The sequence below is a fragment of the Cylas formicarius genome, unplaced genomic scaffold (genome assembly GCF_029955315.1).
Source record: "Cylas formicarius isolate icCylForm1 unplaced genomic scaffold, icCylForm1.1 PGA_scaffold_10__41_contigs__length_53128322, whole genome shotgun sequence".
Taxonomy (NCBI): Eukaryota; Metazoa; Arthropoda; class Insecta; order Coleoptera; family Brentidae; genus Cylas; species Cylas formicarius.
This window is the reverse complement of record NW_026844214.1, coordinates 37,484,548-37,508,268: the sequence shown is the minus strand read 5'-3', so window position 1 is coordinate 37,508,268 and position 23,721 is coordinate 37,484,548. Positions and strand designations below refer to the sequence as shown.

Here is a 23,721-nt window from a genome sequence, read left to right as displayed (position 1 = left end):
AATTAACCCAAGTACTCTGTAACATACTGGGAATATCCGTGGTATATTAACTATTGGTGAAATGAAGCGGACGCCAGTTCAAACATTTTATATTTATTTGTTTTTTCTGGGACAAACAATCATCTAACTTCCGATTGTTCACTCAAACGGATTTTCAAATGAATAAAGGGAACAATCCCATTCTGTTCTTTTCGTTTATTATTGCCCAAGAAGCAGAAAGTGGAACTGGCATTGTCAAACAACGTCATTAATTTTGTAACCGTCTAAAGGAGTAGCAGCTCCCGGAACTAAAAATTGCGTCGATTTTTACGTTCTTCGGGTCCGCAACGAATAGATTTTCCTTTGGGAATTCTCATGTCTCAAACATTTGCACGGAATGTTTGATATATTACATGACATCATCGAGCGTTATGCCGAACGCACTTAATTATCCCACTAAGGTCGCATATGGTTTGAATGTATGTTTTAATAAAGAGCAGTTACGTGAAATTATGGCAAAACCTTCACCTTCGTCTATATATTATAATAATTAGGAAAATACTTTTAACTCGTAGAATTACGCATATTGCTTTTATGTATGAAAATGTAAAGATTGATATATTACACTTTGGTGCGATCATTAAAAGAATTTTGTACAAGGCTTGTTCATCTTTCATGTTTTTTCGAAACAACAGCAAAGCAAAGGAAGTTCTAGCCTTCATCTCGTCGTCTCAATTAGGGCACGGAAAAACTTTGTGGCTGTTAAGAGCAAGTTTTCATTTCATTGTAGCATCACCAAAAAGTGTAGCCATTTATAAAAGTTGGCTTAGCGCTTTCATTATAATATTAGTAAATGATATACTCCAAAAACAAACCGAAGAAGACAACCATAGGGAACGCTGACAACGCTGAATTTATCAAGAAACTTCTAAAATATACTGTGCACTAGACAGACGATACAGATTTACCGAGATTTTAAAAGAATGGAAGTGGGATCGAATATGTTGCTGAATTGTGCGTGGGCGGAGTTTTGTTATATGACATCTATGCCTTTTCATTATGAACGGATAGTAGCAGATTATCTTCTATACTTTGTACCAAAAGCACTTTCAATCCTGACCGACCACTTATTACGCTTTTTCAAGATTCAGGCGATACTCAAAATTTCCAATACCGTAATCTTTTTGATATATCAGAATGTCTCACAGACACACACTAATAACAAAACAATGCAAAATGTGGTGGCAGAAAACTTTTTACAAAGACTACGAAGACCATACTAGATGACGATATATGGAACTATCGAAAGACTAGACAAAGAGGCAAGCATAATGCCGCTCGCAGTTAGATGCAGGGAGTAGTGCCGAGTTCAGACAAGGCAGTGACCATGATTTTGAAACAAAAATGCAACAAAATTTCAACAAAGTTTTAGGTATTCAGATAAGGCAAAAATGAGACAAAATGTTCAAACCACAAGGGTAAATGTGCAACAAAATTCCATTGTGAAAATTATTTGTTTAATTATGTGGAGTTTCCACCAGGAAGAAAAGTTTAAAAATATCTTCCCCTCTTCTTGATCCAATCGTGGACAAATGATATGCAAACGTTTACGGACGAGACCAAGCTTAAAATGCGAGAAAATTATTCCAGAAAAAAAATGATAGTTCAGTTACGTGAGCATCACATTGGACTTACTGGTGAAACTCGCTGAAGCTTTAAGAATTTTTTACGATTATCCGCTGAAGAGTATGATATGTCTTGTCGGTCCTGCAGTGGCCAAAAGCAGACTAACTATAGTAATGCTATAAGTGTAACAGAAAGGTTAGCAATAATTGTAAGATTTCTATCAACAGGCCATTATTATAGTTTTTTCTTTCTCTCGCATTCTGACTGTCTAATTTCGTTATTTTCTTTTCAACATCATACACTGAGTTTATATTTAAAGCTAAACAAAATCTCCTTCAATACATCGGCTTTCTTGTAATGATCTTTGTGGTTTTTATTTTTTGGGTCTCATAGTACTGGTACGGGTCCTAATTACAGAAAATACTTAAAATAAAACAAAATAATAAAGTCATAAATATCTCCCCACAAACAAAAATTGTAGATGGTAATAATAAAATATAAAAATCAAAATACATTATTCTTTAGACTATTTTTAAATTACACAAGTCAATACGACGGTGAGTAGTAGTTTAGAAACATTTGATAAATTGGTGATCTGATCATTATATTGGTCCTATTTTTAAAATTATAAGTCACTGCATGAATGATACCGTGGAATTAAAAAAGGGATTTTCGCCAGTAGGAGCCGACAGTCTATAGAATTATTGACTAGTTTATACAGCGCGACCATAGATCAAGAAGTCCGTCTAATCTTAAGAGGCTCCATGTCAAAGAGTTGGAGTAATAAAAGTTGATCAAGTGAGGATAAGATCCAAGTAACTTAAAGCGCAAACCAGAAGTGTGACTTTCGTAGATAGGCGAACGTGTTATAAACTTTGGGTAAACAAATTTAAGGGTAGAGATATTGGATAGACCTCGACAGCTTCAAACGCAGTAGCCCAGTAATTTCGATGTGCTTGTCGTAATTCGTCGTAATAAAAGTGAAGTTAGCGTCAAACATAACACTCTTAACGTATCTCACCTCTCCAAGTGCACACTGTTGAGTGTATAATCGAACAACATGGGACTATTATTTCCATAAAAACACAGAACTTTTCATTTCGCAACATTAAACTTTAGAGAGTTCACAGAACACCACTGATTTACCATGAGTACAATTGTAACTCTTTGTAGTCAATTTGTTTAGCAATGTCTAGAAATATGTCATCCGCAAACATCAAATTAGGCCAATTTAATGTAATTAAAAAAAATCAAAAACAATAAGGACCCAAATTCGACCTTTGAGGTATTCTTGACAGCGCCTCTATTTTCAATAAAGAGTTGTCTATGGTCGAAGTACTGAAACTGAAATTAGTAAATCACTCGAAAGTCCAATATTCTTATGCAGGAACATTTGGTGATCAATTTGGTCAAACGCTTTCTGGATATTATACCACATCGGTCTGTCTGTTTTTGTCCAAAATAACAAATAATAATAATAATGATTATAATACTAATACTAATAATAATGATAATAATAATAATAATAGGACTTTATTTCCAACAGGTAACATGACTCAATTACAGGAAATGTTAAATATAAATCATACAATATATATATATATATATATATATATATATATATATATATATATATATATATATATATATATATATATATATATACGCAGGGGACGTAAAAACTAATCTTAAATCTACTCGTCTTATAACTAAAAAAAGGAAAGAAAAGAAGAGAAAAGGATAAGACTTGTCAGTATGGATAACCCGACGCCAGTCCAAGCTGCCGAACTATCGCCTGGATACCATCATAATATAAATTACAGTGCGATGTTAGTTTGTTGAAGGTAACACTCATATTGTAAAAAGGGTTTTGAAAATGGTTATTGGTGGGACCTTCGATGAGAAAGTTGATGTCTCTCTTCGAGCTGCGGCACATGGAAAAGTAATTGTTCCAGAAGAAATGGACATTCAACTCCGTAATGAACTAACTTGTAGAGAAATGAAACAGATTGCAAGTCCCTGCGCAAGCTCAGACGCAGTACAGCGAACCTTCCCAGCAGAAGATCATGATCAACTCCCGTCTCAGGATAACAACATTCCTCAGTAACCTTCTCTCCACACTCTCAATGGACTGAGCGTGGCAGTTATTATTGGTGATCATACCTACGAGCCATAGTCAAGCTTAGACCTAACGTAACAGTTAAAAAACAATTTAACAGTAGCTGAGCTACAAAAATGCCTGCATTTCTTATTACGAATCGTAAAATTTGCATTGCATTGGAAACCATGTTAGTAATGTGAGGTACAAAATAGAACGTCTGGTTAAATATCCCCAGATTCTTTAAAGTCAGCAAGCAAGTCTAGTCAGGATAGTACCATCCATATTGTAATTAAAAACTGTAGGAGTTTTGCTGATGTTAAAATGCAAGTTATTTTTAGTACACTACTGACTGACAATATTGATGGTATCCTGTAGAATCTTGCAGTCCGTGTCGGATTTAGTGCAGTGATATAGTTTAAGGTTATCTGCATAAGCAAGGTTGTCACAGATGATCAAAGATATGAGATCGTCTATAAAGATATTGAACAGAAGCGGTCTAAGGTTAAAACCTTGAGGTATACCAGAAGTTGGAACCGATCTAAACCCCTCACACGCTATATGGAAGTCCGTGTATATAACGTCAACTTGACCTTGCTTATTCAGGGAGTCACAGACATAAGAAGACAGGGAACATAAGTTGATGATACATGATTGCTTCGCATAAAAACCATGTTGTCGCCTATATAGTTTATTTCTAATTTGAGCAAAAATAAATTTATATAATGTAAGCTGCAATATTTTCGAAAAATTGCAGGTAATTTTCAACTGCAGAAGGATCACCTTTTTTGAGAAGAGGATAAACTTTGGCAATTTTTCAAGGTTGTGGATAAACACCCGTTTCAAGTACCAGGTTAAAAATATGCCATAAAGGAGCACACAGTAGTATTCCGTCAGGACAGGCAGTTATTTTGTTTTTTGAGTGCTTTGCTTGCTGATAAGACATCCTCGATGGTAAGGTTGACTAGATCGGAATTGAAGGATATAGTTGAAGATGATCATGGATCTGGCTGGGATATGGTGTAGATGCTACCAAAGTACTTTGCAAAAGCTGCAACGACCCATGTCCATAGCATGACTGATTAGAATATGACACCGTGGCTGGGATTCGCGAATCTGCCTTCTTACTCTGAATAAATGACCAGCAATTGGCAGGACTATCATGTATGCTTAACTCAGCACGGTGTATAATTCTATTGACTTACAAGGATTTTCTGTGGTGCATTTTTTTCCCCGGCATTTGAGCAACGAAACTAGTACTAGTACAACACTACTAAACAAAACTTTTGTGATTTTGCACTGATTTTTGGGTCTCGTACTTTTGTCAGCACACACTGTCCACACTGCACTGACAGCGTGTTGTAAAATTTTCAGACAGAACAGAGGCTACTCGTTTTGTATGTAGGTATACATTCATTAATACAAATTCCCATTTGTTAATTTTTTTTTTCAAAAAAAAATCCACATTCTACTCTAATACTTTTTACAAAACTTCTGGATTTCTGCTTGAGCTTGACTTAAACTAGTAAAAGCCAACGAGATGATTGGCGAAACGTCAGCAAGTTCGATTCAGCAAAAACCGACGCACGAGGAATCTAGAAGTTTTGTAAAAAGTATCCCATTTGTTTATCTAATTAATTTTAATAAACGGATCAATTGCGCAAATAAATTTGGATTAATAACACAGGTCTACACTGATTTTGATGTTTGAAAACTGTTTGCTTATTTGTATATTTTTGGGGGCTTTTTCAAAAAAAAAAATGCTTTATCATGTCATATTTTATGTAGCGCCCTATATCCTAAAAATTTTATTAATATGTACACCAATGACATGAATATGTTTGTTCCATGTTTCGCATTTTAAAATTATTTGATTTATATGAAATTAATGTAAAAAGCAAAGGCTAACTGTAACTTCTTTACTCAGGAAGGACCGCTAGTGTATTGCAACAATATTCCTGACTTAGTTTCAAAATTAGGAAATGTGCCATATATAAAAGAAGAATGGCGCCTGTTTATTGGCGCAAGTAAACGTCGTTTAAAAGGTGTTTTTTTATTGCACCATGGTGACGAACTGGCGTCGGTTCCCGTTGCACATTCCGTAAATTTACAAGAAACTTAGGAAAATTTAGAATTTCTTTTGAAGAAAATAAATTACCAAAAACATCAGTGGATGCTTTGTGGTGACCATATATTTGTGAGTGGAATAGTCGTGCAAGAGATAGACATTGGACCCAAATAGAATAGCCCTCTAGAACAAGTCTTACACCTGGTAGCAAAAATCTATTAGGGGATAGCTTAGTTGACCCCAAAAAAGTTTTACTGCCTCCTCTTCATATCAAACTTGGCTTGATGAAGCAGTTTGTTAAAGCCCTAGACAATTTTTTTTTCTAGCCATATCTGATAAAAGAGGGTATTTTTGTTGAGCCGCAGAACATTATGCAAAGACAAGGATTTTCATAACGCAATGACACAATGACAAGTTTCTTGGGAACTCTAAGGACCAAAATTACTAAAGTACTGTTGAAAATGTTACAACACTTTTATCGTCTAGGCTGTAATATGAGTCTGAAAGTGCATTTTCTGTTTTCACATATGAACTATTTTCCTGAAAAAGTTCCTGCAGTTAGCGAAGAACAGGGAGAGAGGTTTCACTGGGACATTAAAGAAATGGAACGGCGATACCAAAGCAGATGAAGCATAATGATAATGGGGGACTACTGCTGGATGTTAAAACGGGCTATGCCCTTAAAAACACAGCCGACTGTCCGGACAAAGCAGCTTTCTGGTAAGAAGATGAAGATTTCACTCAAAAAAATCTGAGTAATTTTTTTTGTCACTTTTTTTTTAACTATAATTGCACTTTTTTACTGAACAAAAAAATAAATTATTTTAGAAATATCGTTTTTTTCTCCTTTAATATTTGCAAAAAAACCTTACGTGATACAAATAAATACCTTTTGAAATCAACCTAATAAAATTATATAAAATTATGTATATAATATATTAAAAGTTTTCAAAATGAAAACATCTGTCAAAAAGTTTAATTTTGTAGACCTGTGTCATTCTTTCAAAACACTTTGTTTTCACCGAGACCGCGGTATACGAAGTCGAAAGGGACGTTTTAAAATGTCTTTGACGTCATAGCGGTATTTTTCATTATCTTTCCGACATTATTTCCTTTGGAATCATTTCCTACGGGTGACGAAGATAGGGCGTATTGCCGCCGGAGGAAGTTTTTGCGTAATTTTATTCTTGTGAGGAATTTTTTATTAAATTCGAAAATTATTGCGTTAAGACGATATTGTCGTCTGGATAAATGTTTAGCATATTTTTCCAATCTGACTGCGTTGGACATTTTATAAGCTTTAATAAAACTCGTAAAGAGTGGAACGAAATTTTCTTGGCATTGCACAGACCTTCTCTCTCTAACTGAATAATTTTGGAAGAAATTTCGCTTTGTTGTCAATTTAGAAGACGAAGAAATTTGTAATTTGCTGCGGTTCTAGACAACGAAAGATAACTTTTGGGAAGGTTGTGATACTAGATGCACACATACTTCTCTGTGTACGTTCGAGTTTAACATTTTACAAATAATTATTTTTGAGGCCTTGACTTTGGAGTTTGATCGAAAATTTATAGCTCCAAAAGATGTCCCAACAGCTTCAGGTCTGCTCTGCATGGACAGCATTTAGTTTAGTTTTTACTAAAAGACAAAAGACAACAACGAGAAAGTTTTGCCCTTGGTAATAACCGAAACATGTCAATTTTTTGGCGAATTCATATTTTGTTCACAGAGTGTTTCATAGGTTTATTATTTTATTATTATTATTATTATTATTATTTATTATTAGGTTTGCTACCCAAAATACCTATTGCGACTCCCTCATTATTATATAATTTTAATTAGGTTCATCTCTCTGATCAGACTAGACAAGCCTTAACTAGCACGCTTCCTTTGGTTGCGCAGATGAAAACGCATTCTCAGTAGGCCTTGACATGGGCATAACACATGTTTGGTTTTCTTGACTGAATCTGCATTTAGTGGTTTCTACCACTCCTATGGGTGGTACCTCAGTGACCTACCAATTATTCTTAGGGTTTGCTTTTGTATCTTGCAATGGGATTAGTCACGGCACAAAAAAATGTCCTGGTTTATTCTTAGGCCTTCGGTGGCCACCTCGTCTAGAGCTTTAACTTGATGGTCTTCACGCCCTGATATCCTTTATTCTGACTTTCTATCTTTCTCTATTCTGCTGGATTGCGTAGCTTTTATTTCCGTTTGGCGGCTAGTTGGGTATGGTTAAATTTATTTAATTCATTTTGTTAATTTAATTTAATTTAATTTAATTTAATTTCTTTAGGCTTAGGCTAGACTATTTTTTTCAACTTTCACATAGTTTGTTGAATTTCATAGGAAATTAGAAACATTGTGCATCCACCGAGTGTCAAGTAAAAATCTTAACTATCTGTTAACTTTGCTGTTATTTTATTGTCCGCATATAAAATATAAGTGGTTTTGCGATATTCTGGTTGTTTTTTGAGTGTCGCATAGCAATATGAAAACAGAAATCGTCCGAAATTTTCAATTATTGACCCGTTCGTTCGCACAGATATGGAGTTATCCGTAAATCCTATTGAAATTACTAGGTTCGAACGGAAATAGAAGCTTTTATTCAATTTTTTCCCTATTTACCCTGGTATAAAAAACTTCTAACTCGATTCGTTTTGTTATTACAAGATATAACGTATATATATATATATATATATATATATATATATATATATATATATATATATATATATATATATATATATATATATATAAATATAAACCGTTTCGTAAGTGACATTTTTTGACCAAATGTAACGCCGAAAATCGTCGTTTACTTGAAAATGACGCCAGCGTTCGGTAAAACGTTACTTTCGGCACTATTTTGGTTTCCTTAGCAAAGAAACAAAAAGATTGAATTATCTTAAAATCAACGGAAATTTTTCGTAAAATCCAAGAACTAATTATTTTAGAATTACAATCGATATTCCAATGTGGCAGCCATAAATTTTCGTTATGCCGAGTACCAAACAGCGTAAAACCATTATGAAATCTTAGATCACTTCTCCGATAACGTATAAAGATCATAAAATCACCGAATGCTGTTAACTCCTGGCATCTTAAATGGAATTTTGTCTTTGACAGGTCGAAAATGTTCAGAGATTTTTGGACAGGAGGTGAATCTGGTTTTGACGTTATATGCCTTTAGAACTTTTGATATGTGGTCAGTGATGTTCTGGATGTAAGGAAACATCACAGTGGCTTTCGGCCTTAGTGCTGTTGGAAGGTTGTGGTGAAGTGTATTTCGTAATAGAACGCTTAATATTTTTAATGTGGAAATTATTAGAGAGAAGAGCAGAGGTAAGGTGTTATAATTCTGGGTTCAGTCACTCTGGCTGAGATAGTTTTACTCTGTAAACAAGAGAGTTGATAACCGATAATTTTTTTAAGGTATTTTTAATTGTGTGCCTAGGTTTGCTGTACACATGACACAATGTTAGGTCTGATTTTCTATTGATAAGAATATCTAAGAATGGGAGGTTATTATTAGTTTCCAACTCAATGGTAAAACGTAGGGTGTATAGAGTTTAAATGTCTAAGAAAATCTACTAAGGATTCTGGATCATGATGTTTACATAATTTTGGTTTCAGATGAAAGGTATCGAGAGCTTTCTTCTTAAACTCTTCCATAAATATACTCGCGATGACTGGTGATAGTGGAGGACCCCTGTTCCCGACGTTTGTTCAAAAATTTGACCGTCTATAGAGTCTATAGAAATCTATAAACAACCTAACAATTTTAACCGCAACTCAGGTCTTTCCCTGTCACCAATATGGGAATCAGTCATCCGAGACGGTGTTTATGCCCCTCATTTAGCTCTGAAGCCAACAGGATGATTGGCGAAACATTAGCAAGCAAAAACAGACGCAGGAGGAATACAGAAGTTTTGTAAAAAGTACTACAGTAGACTGTGGATTTTTCTTGGAAAAGTTAAGTGTTTTGCTTATTTTAGTTAGTTGCCTCTAGTTGCGCTAGTTTCACAGTATTATTTCGATGCATATTATAAATCGATTAATATTTTTTTATCTGTTGGGTTATGTTTAAAACAGGACCAAAATCTGAAGAAATGTTCAATGTTTCATGAAAAAGGTACTCTTGTTTAGGCTTGTAGTAAGTTTATGTCAGCATTTATCAAATCTGTATGTCATTAAATGTTGGTTATTTTACTTGTGTGCTATTTACTACTTGTGCAAACATGTTCGATAGTAAAGACAAAATGCTGCGACAGTTATTTTTTTCATAGTGAGATGCGTGATAGGATTTGTGTTTTTGCTCAAGCAAATCTTAGTGGACTTGCGGACTCCCGAAGAATCTACAACTATCCCGAAAACAGAAATCTTTACAATCGTTTAGATCGAAATCGTTTACAGAATTTTAACAAAAAAAAGTCACCTTTGTGGAATTTCAGCATGGGTTGTTTAATGTGAAGATTTGGTGTTGTGACTGACTTTTTCATTGGTTCTTTTGAATTGCCTGACATTCTAGTTGGACTTCGTTTATTTAAACTGTCTTAACCATTCAAACGTACTCCTAGAAGATGCTTGAAGAGAAAATATGAGGTTTATGCATAATGGGGCGCCATCATATTTTATGTTGCCAGTGCGCCAATGACCATGAGCACTTTCCTCAGCGATGGAATGGCCGTGGAATTTAATTTTTTTGGTCACCAAGGAGTCTTGGATTTCTTAATATGGTCAGCCTTCAAGGATTTGGTTTACACTGAAGAAGGTTATCCTTTGCACGAATTGCGTTTGAAAATACCCTTAGAAATAGCAGACAAGTTTTATTTTACATTCAAAGACATTTAAGCGAGTGTATTTTAAAATCTATTGAGACAGATGATGGATGGTGATAGATGGTATTATTTGAACATTTGATAAGAAGTTTATAAAAAAGAACAAAAAAACAGCTTTCCTATGAAAATTGAACATTCTTTCAGTTTTTCCTCTTGTTTCAACCATTACTTGGAGATAAAAAAACCATGATTCTATTTATCAAAATACTACGGTGAAACTAGCGCCCTCTAAACGCATCATCCAATCAAGTTTCAAATTCGTGATAGTCACGCCAGAAATCTAAAACGGACACTTTTTATTATCATAAAAAAATCTCGAGTAACAGGAAAATTCAGAATAATCATTAACATTTGAATCAGGCATGAGCTGAATTGAAATATTTTGATGTCAGTATCTCCACTTAGAGACCGCCATTCCCTATATATATGTCCTGTAGTTTTTATTTCCCGTTTAAGCGTGGCTGTTTCTCTTTATTGAAACTTAACTTAATCGAGTCCAATCAAATGTAAAATCTAATGCTAATCTATTTTATCGTTAATTGTGGAATATAGATGCGGAAGCACACGGCTTTCACACTTAATATCCCACTGGGTTATTTCCTGTCTATTTTTATTGTGGCAGGCGTCATTTAAGCCATTGTACGAAATGGATATAATTTCCAGAGAGTGCTTACGGAATGAGTATCATAAAATCAATTTAATATTCCGTCGTAAAAATATTTATGATGGACATCTAGAAGTGATGTTCCATAAAAATCTCTGTTATACTTTTTATTTGAAGTAAATACCTATTTTAGACTATTTTTCTTTACATTTATTCTTCATTGATACGGTAGGAGAAAAAATATGAAATTATCAAATTATTGGGTTCATTTAACTTCATTAAATTTGTATTTCTGGTTTGTTAATTGCATTTTACACAAAAAAATTCCTTAAAAAAACTAAAATAAACTGTTACAACAAAAATTAAGCGGACTTCGAATCTAGAGACCTACGAAAGGAAAGTTAAATTTAGCAATTTTATAGTAAAATATAGTTCCAAAAACTATGATGTTTTTAACACTATACAGTTTGTATAAACTAAAACCAAAAGGATATCGGACACGGCTATTATTAAATATGATATTAATATAAATATTAAGATAATCTTAGATATAAAAACATAAATAAGAAGAAGTGAGAGAGAAAATTTATAATTAAATAAAATTTATTTAAATATAATATTATAATTAATTTAAAATATTCGAATGTTGTTACGATTTAGATGAAAAGTAATGGTGGTTTGAGAAATTTGTGTGAATGACCTAAGCGTGATTTACTTGTGCCTTTCCGACCTATTATTACTGTAGTATTATGTAGTCGAAATATACAATCGCGTCTTATATGAAATTTCCTATTAAAAAAATTAAAAAAAAGTCCCTGCATGCATAGTTTTATAGCACATTATATATATATATATATATATATATATATATATATATATATATATATATATATATATATATATATATATATATATATATATATATATATATATATATATATATATATATATATATATATATATATATATATATATATATATATATATATATATATATATATATATATATGTATATATATATATATGATGACACTATATTCCGGGATATCATCCGTTCGCTCGTTGAACTCCGACTGGAATCCTGCATCCGACTGGAATCCTGCAAATCTTGCACTGTGTTCGAAGTGTTCGAAGTGTTTTCGGAGCGCGAGCATTGAAGATGCCAAGTGAGATTTTGGCGAAACGTCTGCAGGATTCCAGTCGGATGCAAGATTTGCAGGATTCCAGTCGGATGCAGGATTCCAGTCGGAGTTCAACGAGCGAACGGATGATATCCCGAAATATAGTGTCATCACATTTTTCCATCCGTGAATCAATACGTGAGTATATATATATATATATATATATATATATATATATATATATATATATATATATATATATATATATATATATATATATATATATATATATATATATATATATATATATATATAAAAGTATGTATACAGGGACATTTTTTTTAATAGGAAATTTCATATATTTGGACTGCAGAATTTGGAAATCTCAAGTAAAAAAAATTTAATTAAATTTTCAAAAGGTGAGACAAGGGTACCTTATTTACGTAAAAAACTTCAGATTTTCAAATTCTGTAGTCTAATTTACGAAAATTCGATAAACAAAAAATTTGGGCCAAATTTTTCTCACGCGTACCCTGTGTTTCCCACCCCTGAAGACAATCCAACACTAAGTTTGAGTTCGTTAAATAGAGCCTAAAATGTTTAGTAACTGTACCAAATTTTATTTAAAAATATTTGCGTGTTTGGAAAATATTTACAAAAAATCGCCTTTTCAAATTTAACACTCTGTATGTTAAAAATTAAGACGTTTTGGACCCTAGTTTCATTTTTATCCTTATTTTGGACCACAGAATACGTAGTTAAAATATTGACGTCTAATTTCGGGACACCCTATATAATATGATGCTTTGTTTGCTTTTCTATAGTTTGACTAGATACGGTTTCTTGCTTTTGTTTCACAATTTTCCTTTGTAAGGATTTGTACCAAAAAGGAATGTGTTGAAAATAAAAAATAAAAATAAATTTAAACTACTAATTAGTGCTTGTTATATTGCCAACTATGAACTTTGGTTTACGTTTGAATGTTTATAGAAAGGGTCATGCCACCAACTGCTAATCAGCTTTTTTTTTTGCTGGTCTCCTTAACTATTCTATAGTATTTGCTCAATTTTCCGGTTTGACGCGACCAGCCTTTATAAAGCCAGCGTTGGTGGGTCCTACTAATAATTTAATATCTTAAGTAATTGGAAAAGTTTTTCATTTTAGCCTGGTGTCTGAAATAATTAGCCAATGCCTAAGGATAAGGATAAACCCACTCAAGTTTGTAAAAAAAATGCAGAAGTATGAAATATTGTACAGGGGAAAACTGTAATTCTTTTAGATGCGGAGAAAGAGCAAATTGGCAAAGCTGAAGAATTTTCATTATTTTTTTTTTTAATTAAGGAAGTTTTAATTAATCTGGCGCAAATATTTTCTGTTCGAACTTTTAAATTTGTTTGGTAGGCTTATATCTCCACTTCTTGCGTCAGATAAACACGCGGCGGGTAAATTTTTGAGAAAAATTTTCGTGGTTTAAATCATAGCGTATATTATTGAATACTCGAATTTGTTCGGTATTCTTCCTTTGTTCCATTTAAACATTCCGGTCTAATAGTCAAATGTCGTTGTCTATAGGTCAGTCGTTTTCGTCGAATTCGGGAAAATTTGTATGTATGTATAGGGTGCGCCGTTTATCTTGTCTCGGAAACTATACGGGATGGAGCCAAAAGTTAAATACAAAAGTAAATTGATGTATTACAAGCCTTTAATTTATTTTCATTTTGTATATGCAGGGTGTTTAATTTCTTGATGGCGAATATCAACTTTCTTATTTTAAATAGACCACCTGGCATATTACTTCATTTTTGATTTCTGTATAAAATTCTAGATATGTTTTGTGTATAATGTCCTATACCTAAGTCTAACCGTATTTGATATTTTTATTTTTTTATGCGAAAAATTACGCTTGCAAGACCTAAAATATCTGCCAATTTTGACTGGAATGACTGAAATTTCATAAGAAATTTCGATACATATTAATACAGGGTGCGCGAAAAATAAGATTAAAAATGAAATTAATGAAACTGCTAAAAAACTTACCTATTTTTATAATTTTGTCATATTTATCATTAAAATTTAAGGCAATTTTATAGAAGGTAGTATATGCCTAATATTTTTACTTTTTTAAATGTTTCCTTTTAGATATCTGTATATCACAAATAATTTGCTGTTGAAATATAAGTTCAGTTAGTGTAAGGTGCTATGATGCCACTATGATTTACCATTTCATAGTTGACCATAACCTTGGCGATGTGGTTACTAAAATCCAAAGATTATGTAAATGTATGTATGCATTATTTATACAGAATAAGACCAAGGATACACGATAACAATGATGAATATTTTATTAAGGAACGATCAAAGGATAATAATTATTGTAACAGTTGGTCAATATGTCCTCCACTTTGAACAATACAAGCAATGTTAAGGGTTTTTAAATACATAATGGCATTTCTAACAGATTCAGTATCATTTAATACCTTCTCTTCTCCGACGTTTAAGTTGTTCGGCAGTTGGTTGTTTCTGTTTGTAAGCCAAATTTTTAAGTGTAGTCGATAAAAAATCTAGGGGATTTAATTCGAAGCTCCTTGGAGACCAGGCGTAACTACCGTTCTCCCCAATAGGGTGCATTTAAGTAGTTGCTAATTTCTTGATTTGTGTGATAAGGAGCGCCATCCTGCTGCCAAATTAAGTTTCGTCGTGCCGTTTCAGGCACTTTAATTTCAACAAAAGCATTGATAATATAGAAAAACTCTAAGTAGCGTTTTGAATTTAAATTCTGAGTAAAAAATACTGGACTTATTATTCTGACCTTCAAATGGCGCCCCATACTTTGACAGGATCTCTAACTGATTTTGAAACTTCCATATTTTTTTTATTATTCTTGGTCCTCCAGGTATTTTTCCTATAAAAATTTTAGTTGACGTTGTAAATATGGACTTATCTTTTCAAATAATATTAGTAAATATATTTTCTGAAAAGTGTGTCTCCATAAGATGTTGCAAAAATCTAATTTAATGTTGCAATACCGTTGTTCTACTTTTTGCACTTTACAGAGTTTATAGGACTTCCAGTGGTGTATTTGAAGGCTCGTTCGACGCGTTGTTGTTGACATCTAGATCGATCATTGAAAATATGATGACGTCTATTATTTTCTTTCTTCAAGGTTCCATATATTCTGTTGTTGACAAATCCTGTCGAAGATCTTTTTTTGTTATCTAATCTATAAGAAGCAGGATCCGGTTTATATTGTAAGATATCTAACTTTTTAACATATCAATTTTTTCCTCTGTTGTAAACATGATACGTAAGCAAGCAAAAAAATTAAATTTGTAAACGATAAATAAATAAATCAGTAATGTGTCAAAAAATATTTGAATGAGAGTAATCAAAAAACAAAACACACGTCCAAGGAGGCAGCGTCCTAGCACTTGTTTTGTTTAAACGCCGTCGTAGCCTTCTTACACCAACTGAACTTATATTTCAACACCAAATTATTTGTGATTGACAGATGTGTAAAAGGAAATATTTCAAAAAGTAAAAATATTAGGCATATACAACCTTATATAAAATTGCCTTAATGTTTAATGCTAAAATGACATAAAAAATGATTATAAAAATAGGCAGTTTCCATAAAAAAAAGGTTTTGAACGTTATTTTTCGCATAAAAAATTAAAAATTTGAAACATGGTTAGACTTAGGTATAAAATATGTCTAGAATTTTGTAGAGAATTCAAAAATGAAGTAATATACCAAGTGTTCTATTTAAAATAATGAGAAATAAAACACCTTATATATACAACATTAAAATAAATTGATGGTTTGTAATACCTCAATTAACTATTGTATTTAACTTATAGGTCCATCCCCTCTAGTTACTGAGATTAGGGTAGTGTCCCAAGTGGCCCAAGGGGCCCACTCTATACATATAGTGCGAGCCTGTAAATTGGAACATATTCAGTTAATCAACTATCATAACATCATCTTGTGTCCGATCACAAATCTGTTCAGTACGATTTTTCTAGGAGACTTCTACAGGTTATTATAATATTTTGTGAAAGAATCGATTACATGCAAGAATTTTAGTTTGGTCGAATAAAGCTTTATGTTCGATCTCATGAGTAAAATTAAAAATTAAACTTATTCCATATATAATCCATAGAAATCTCTAAACAACTAAATAATCTTAACCGCCGCTCAGGTCTTTGCCTTTCGCCAATATGGGAATCAGTTTTTTCACGTCCCTTCATTAACTCCGTTTCTCTCACACAGTATCAGGTACAGGGTACAGGTAAATAAAGGGAACAGAATAAGATGGATTTCGTCAACCTTAGATATACTTTTTACAAAGCTTCTGGATTCCTCCTGCGTCGGTTTTTGCTGAGTCGAAGTTGCTGACGTTTCGCCAATCATCCTGTTGGCTTCTTCAAAGCTTGACTGAAACTGACTCGCAAATCGATGCAGGAGGAAACCAGAATTTTTGAAAAGAGTATTACAGCAGCCTGTGGAAGTTTCTTTGTAAAAAAAAACCTTAGATATATAGCATTGCTCTTGAATTCCAATTGGCATTTCAATAGCAAAACAGGAGATCAGTATCTACCGGATCATAAAACAGATCAGCCAAATGTAGAATAAATATTTCTCATAAAAATTGTACCAATCAGATTACAACAGTGCCTATTCAAATATTCGGCTTTAAGCGAGGTCTTTTCCCATCCATCATGGATTCATTTCTTCTTCCCTATTTTAGATGATTGGTCCCTCAGAGCACTGAACGTCTTTAGTATTTAGATTTTTAGTCTATCTCTATTATATATTAACTCAGTTTGTGGTAAATCATTAGGTTATAGGTCTCCAACAAACTGAGTGGGGTTTGAGAATATTATTTTTACATGTTTATTTTCTAGAAACTGTTTTCCAATGTTGCGATTTAACTGAGAGGGCGGGCACCTTTAAAGTATACAGGATTCAGTAAACTAGGTTATCTTCCCCTAAATAAATAAACATTCAGAAAAAAATCAATTTTAAAATAGACTAGGGATCGAGTGCGTGCAAATAAAATTTGGCTCGGGCGTTTTTGTAATTTCAAGGAACTTTGATTACTAACAAAAAACCCACAATAATAATTATTTTCCACTAGATTAAAAGGAACCAAAAAAATATTTTAAATATCGTAAATTGGATTATTTATTTATTATTGGGAGTGAAATAAGCGAAAAAATAAATTGGTGTAGTTTTTATTCAATGAGCCACATTTACTAACAGCCCTTTGGTTTGGGGCAACATTGTGGGTAAGGTTTGGAGTAGTCCACATCCGTTTTGCCACAAGGACCACTGACGGCGCCACATCTGAAACACGAAGTGTTTGCTACACGCTAAATCTTTAAATGAACAAATTGAATATTCTATGTTATCCATATTAAAAACGTTATTGTACTATTGTCGATTTGAGTGTGAATGAATATACTACAATGTCAATGAATATACCACAAAATACCACAATTTTTCTCATAAAATAATAAATAATAAACGAACGAAGAAATTTTACGGCGTGTTGGGCACACTACGCAGTACTTGCGCTAATGCGTAAAGAAGCTTTCTTAAAGCACGTTTGATCTGTGCATAATTGGGTATTTTAGAATAGGGAGTAGAAGAATGTATATTTGAAGACGAAAATTGTTTGTTTTATCTTGTTGTTCATTTAAAATTTAATGTTGTCGTTATAACTTACGACTCAAGGCGAATGCTTCTATCGTCGTTACAGATCGCTTGTACGCATTTCCCTTCTATATTCTTGATTTCCCCTGCCGCCTCGATTGGTCCAGTGTACGCGGAGTAACAATATCCGGAATGATCTGTAATTGATTCCAAATTGTTAAATGTGATTTGAAACAGACAATAATTGTATTTTCGACATACGAACAATTTTTTAATTTACGCAATGCATGCATAAAAATTTAAATGAGAGAAGATGCAACTTTTTATACAACCATTTCTTTTGACGTAGGATAATTTATATAAGAATAGGAGAATAGTCATAGTTAATTTTAAATAATTGTTTTAAAGGAAACTATTTTCTTGATAGATATTGATTAGAAAAAAAAAATTTTTGTAGAATATATTTAATTGAATTTTATAGGTATTCGTGGATTCTTGTTTTGAGATCTCACGGATCTGACGGGTTCTTCCACACAATATCTTAATTTTTGTGTATTCTAAATATCACAAAAGTTTAAATATTATGTTTTTTATTTTGATTATCATTGAATATTACTTACCTAAACCAACAAGTTGTATTAGATAAAATTTAAAACAATATGAATAAAATTACAACGCTATTTGAATCTACGATACAAACTTTGCTTTTATATTGATAACAACATAAGCGACGGATTTATTTTATTTTAATGTTTAGTTTTTGAAAAGCAACGGAAGATGAAATTTTCTTAATGCCAATTGAAAATAGTGAAATTCATTAATTATTTACAAACCAGAATCTTTTTTTTATATATAATAGTACCAATATTTTTACACATCAATTAAACAACTACAACATAAAATGGTTGTTCTAAATAATATTTTTATACCAATTTCATTATTTGGCTGAATCCAACCGATACCGCACTGCACCAGAGCTGTAAAAGCGAAGACGACACTTAACAATAGAAAACACTTCATTATAATAAAACTCTTTTAGTCGTTTTGTAACTATTAATTGTATAGTTTTACTGGTTTCGCTGGTATTTATATTGCATGAAACTTGTTCTAAGAAATTCGTAGTCGGTTAACATAACAATAATTATATTGGATGTTCTCGTGCAGTGATTAAAATAAACGAGTCGATGTCGCCCCCGCCTTATGCCCAAAAGCGATTTTCCTAAAGAAAATGTGACATGTAAATAAGAAGGAAAATCCGTAAGGTGGTCATAAGAAATGCACATTATCAAATTAAATTATTAGATTCAATATTTTTAGCAAAGGCCGCGATCATGCAGATAGGAAAATATTCGAGTATCTGCAGTGTGTTTAAATTTGAATTGAAAACTTACATTTGATTATGAGACCTTGAAGGACGATTTCAATCAAACTTGTGAAATTGGACTAAAATTGGATTTGGAGAGCCAATTATCCAAATTTCTGTTATTTTATATCTCGAATATTTTCGAAATTCGAGTTTTCTTCTTTCTCTTCTTTCTTTTCCTACAAAACATAGTGCCGCTATGCAACAATGTCATCATCATATTTTATTAGTCACTTAAAGAAGATTAAAGAAACATGGGATGCTGGCAATGCTCCAGGATACCAGATTGAGACTGCAAATTTGTTATCTACAACTGTGCCGATATATTTTGGTTTCTAACTTAACTAACTAAATGTAACAAACAGAAGAAAACTACTTAATAGTATATTACAACTTATTGTAACTTAATACTTTTTCTACTACCGTTAGTTTTCGGATGCATTTTTGCAAAACAGTACGAATACATGATCGTTAAAATTCAAGCCGTGCGGTAATAACTCCGAAAACATTCGATTGCTCCCAAACCCGTGCGGTAATATCCCGGAAATGCCCGAAGTGACTTGGATCCGTGGGAAACGAAACTGACGTGGTAAAATAACAATTTTCGCACGCTAGATCGGTGTCTATAATTTAAAGTTTGAAGAATCACAAAAAAATAATATTAAAAACTTTTAAGAAAATTTTAATGTGATTGTTTTTTTCAAGAAAAGTTGCTCTAATGAGCCTTCCAAAGGGTTTTTCTAAGGTGTTAAAAAATAACAATGTACCTAACTTCATTCTACGAAAAAAAAATGCTTTTAGCTAAGCTAAGGGACCTATAGAAATTATATCTTTATTTTGAAATTCGAAGTAATAGCTATTTTGTTTGCATCGCTCGCAAGGGGTTTTGTTTAATATATCATGATCCGAATTCATTTTCTCGTTTAATTAGCGATCATTCGATATGTGTTATCAATCAATCAAAACGACTTAGCCGAATTCGAATGAATTATAATACATATATTGTACTTCCGAAAAATGTTAATTATGGAATAACGTGTTTACAAAAATTAGATCAGATAGTTATTCATAAAAAATGGTAAACTTATATAAGTGGCGGTCTTGAATAACCGGTATTACCGTGCGTTATAAAAAAGCTTCTTGCTAGTATATCTATTTCTATCTTTTAAAACACCAGAAGAGTTCGTCCATAATGCTCTATCTTACAATACCGACTGGTCATGTGTTTTATTGCCTTCGGCAAGTTATTTCCATAATTGCCGCCAAAAACCGATACGACATATTTTGACAGACAGAATATCTGTAATACTCCTTTGGGGTCGTATTATCTCCGTAATAGATGAAATTTTAAATAAAGATCTGTCCCATCTATTTTAATCTACATAAAATATAATCTGCCAATATTTTCTTATAATTGTGGAGCGACTATACTATCGTACAGTATTGAGGTGTTTCACAATTTTCCGTCGGTTATAGTTAAAAAGAAATCCGGTTCAAAAATCGAGGATAAATGGTAATTATTTATCCTAAAATACATCGCAGCTAGCCGAGCCGAGTGAGTTAAGTCACGCCAAATTGAGAACATGATCGTCATTACAATTACGCTTGTTATTAAATTTTCCTTATTCAGTGGGGAATACGAGAAAAAAACTGCTGCATGACACACCGTCACCTAAAATAGGAATAAGATGGAAATCGCCGCGATACTGACATCGAAAAGGCTAAGTAACCATACACACGCGTTTGCTAAAAGTTTATATTCCAAAATTTTGCATGTGTACGTACGTATTAGATGTTAGTTGCATTTCAAAATGAAGGATGTCATCAGTAAGGAAATATTTACGTAATGTTCCAAGTAGTTTTGAATTTTAAGATAGGTTTATGAATTTTATGAATGTTTTACGATAATTTTTAAAATACGTAGACAAACATATTAGGTTAAAGGTAGTAGTCCCAATAAAATGTATGTTAAGAATAGATATGATTGAGAATGTCCTAGTCTACCCAGTATATTAATTCAGTGTGTTTTCAAATAGACTAATGATGCAAATGATTCAAATATACCATAACACACAACAAACTTACCAAAGAAGCAATCATTTAAGTAATAATCTATCCAACATTAGCCGAAACGACAAAGCGTTTTAATAAAGATTTTAATAATAATTAATAGTAATCACTACCTAAAGGTAAATAATATTAATTAATTAATTCTAAGATTTTAGCTTACTCTTGGAGGTATCCGCTGGAATGATTGCAACCGCACACCACACATCATTAACAATAGTCAAAATGCTGGCTAAAAGTAAAATAAATTTCATATTGAAGTTTATTTCAAATTCGTTACCAAATAAGGTAGATACTGATTCCGTTTATTTATGGTTTTCGAATTTATACTGGGTTTGGACACAGAACCGTCTTTAAAAAGCAAGTTTTTTTAGGAACATTTAGATGGTCTTTGACTAATAAAATTTCCGTTTTAGATTAATTGTGATTGTGGTTCTTGCTGTAAATATAAACCGTCGAACAATTAATGATAATTATTTTAGAACTTCAAGCTGCGTTTAAACTGAAGTATCTCAAATCGCATGTATAAATTATAAGCTTTTTATTTCAAATCTAATAATTATTTAATAAAATAATTAAGCAATATTTTTATATTACGTATGTTATGTTTTTGGGTCTAATATATTGTCAAAAAAAAATCTGAGTCCTGTACTGAAATACTAAAAATATTTTTAAAACCCATAATTATCATGCAGTTACCTATTTTATATTTTATAGCTTTGCTTTGAAAGTTATGTCGAATAATTAATTTGTTTTAAAATATGTATTTGCAACAAACTTGCGTATCGACTTTATCAACAATTTTAATTTATCGTAGAAAAAGACAAGCACATTAAAACATTTCTAAATTATAATAAATATATGTGCTTGGGCCGCCTCTGTTTTCAATTTTCGCTTGCTCTTCTGTGGTGTGACATAAATTGTATGCTTATGATGCCATGTTTACATATTTATTATAACTTGTCGTCCCCGCATGCTATTAATGCACGTTTCAAGAAAATCTATACTCGTATGAATATGGTAACTTGTGGTTCAAAAATAATTGTTTGTGTGAATTGCGAGATCGACTTGGAATATTATGCATTATTCTATTTTTTTTTTTAATATAAACTTAGAAATTTTTCTGCTCCATTTCGCTCTATGGAGAACATAGACAAACAATTTATGAATGACTTGGCTTTTCCCTCTGTTGGTGTTAGAAGTTACCACCCGGTTTCTATTTTTTCTCTCTTTTCTCTCTACTTATAAATGTAATACTTAAAACCCAATATTAATTTAATAACATCAACATTAACACATATCATATTGGGTTGTGAGTTTTGCTGATGAAACCCCAGTTATTTATAGCGCTGTAAACTGGACAGAACTTAAGTTAATCACTGAAAATTGTATTGAGTTGGTTTGATAGTATGACTGTAATTTGTGAAGAAACATTTTTCTTAGCCTTTACATCATATGCCAGAAACATTACTACTTATAATACATTAGGATTTACTATAAATCACTAAACTGTCCAAATAAAATCCAAACAATATATAACGTATCTAGGTATATATCTAGATAGTTACCTAAAGTGGGATCAGATCACATATGTTGTGAAAAAGATTAGGGTACTTTTAGCCAGATTCTCGTTTTTGTCTTCGATCTGAAAGGAGGCACAATTGAAACTGCCGTTGCTGAAATCCATATTAGATATGGTATAACAGCCTGGGGAGGTGCATCTCTTTATCTAATGGATCAATTAGACAAAAAAAAAACAAAAATTGATCTTAAAAGTAATTTACAAGAAAACAGTGCTCTTCCCAACACAAGGATTATATGATTTGGTAAAAGTTCTCGATCCGCGTCAAATATTCTGCTACAATCTGTTAATACGTGAACATAAAAATAAACACACCCTTAAAAAAAATCAAGCATGAACACAATACAAGGAACAAACTTAAAAAATATAAATTGCCAGTTCTTCAGAAGACTATAGCATCGAGATGCCATACCTTGCTCTAAAATTGTATATCAGCCTATCTGAAGATATTGAAAAATTAAATTCTGTAAGTTTATTAAAAAAAAAATGTAAACATTAGATAACTGAAAAACCACGCAAACTTATGCACGATTCCATAGATTCTCTAAGTATGTATTTATTAGTCAGTATACAAAAAATGAATGAAATGAATGAAATGAATGAAATGAATGAAAGAATGAAATGAATGAAATGAATAAAATAATAGGTATAAAACTGCAATTATTATTAATTCTATCGCTGATTGTTGGTGGTGCTATAGACAATTAACTGTATTAC

General features: G+C 32.2%; 2 protein-coding genes across 6 annotated transcripts in view; one reads left to right on the top strand and one right to left on the bottom strand.

Annotated features, from left to right (window-relative positions):
* LOC132700179 (diacylglycerol kinase 1) overlaps positions 1–23,721 on the top strand; it is a 153,876-nt gene that overhangs the window by 7,890 nt on the left and 122,265 nt on the right. The gene's annotated exons all lie outside the window — the stretch shown is intronic.
* LOC132704473 (uncharacterized) lies at positions 17,556–21,716 on the bottom strand. Of its 2 annotated transcripts, none has more exons than XM_060674493.1 (3): positions 21,586–21,716; positions 18,066–18,189; positions 17,556–17,683 (listed from the first exon to the last, which is right to left on the bottom strand). In XM_060674493.1, the coding sequence occupies exons 1-3, from the start codon at positions 21,674–21,676 to the stop codon at positions 17,593–17,595; spliced, it is 306 nt and encodes a 101-aa protein (XP_060530476.1). In that variant the 5' UTR covers positions 21,677–21,716; the 3' UTR covers positions 17,556–17,592. The 2 variants fall into 2 exon arrangements, with proteins under 2 accessions (XP_060530476.1, XP_060530470.1); XM_060674487.1 differs by lacking the exon at positions 21,586–21,716 and adding an exon at positions 18,922–19,082.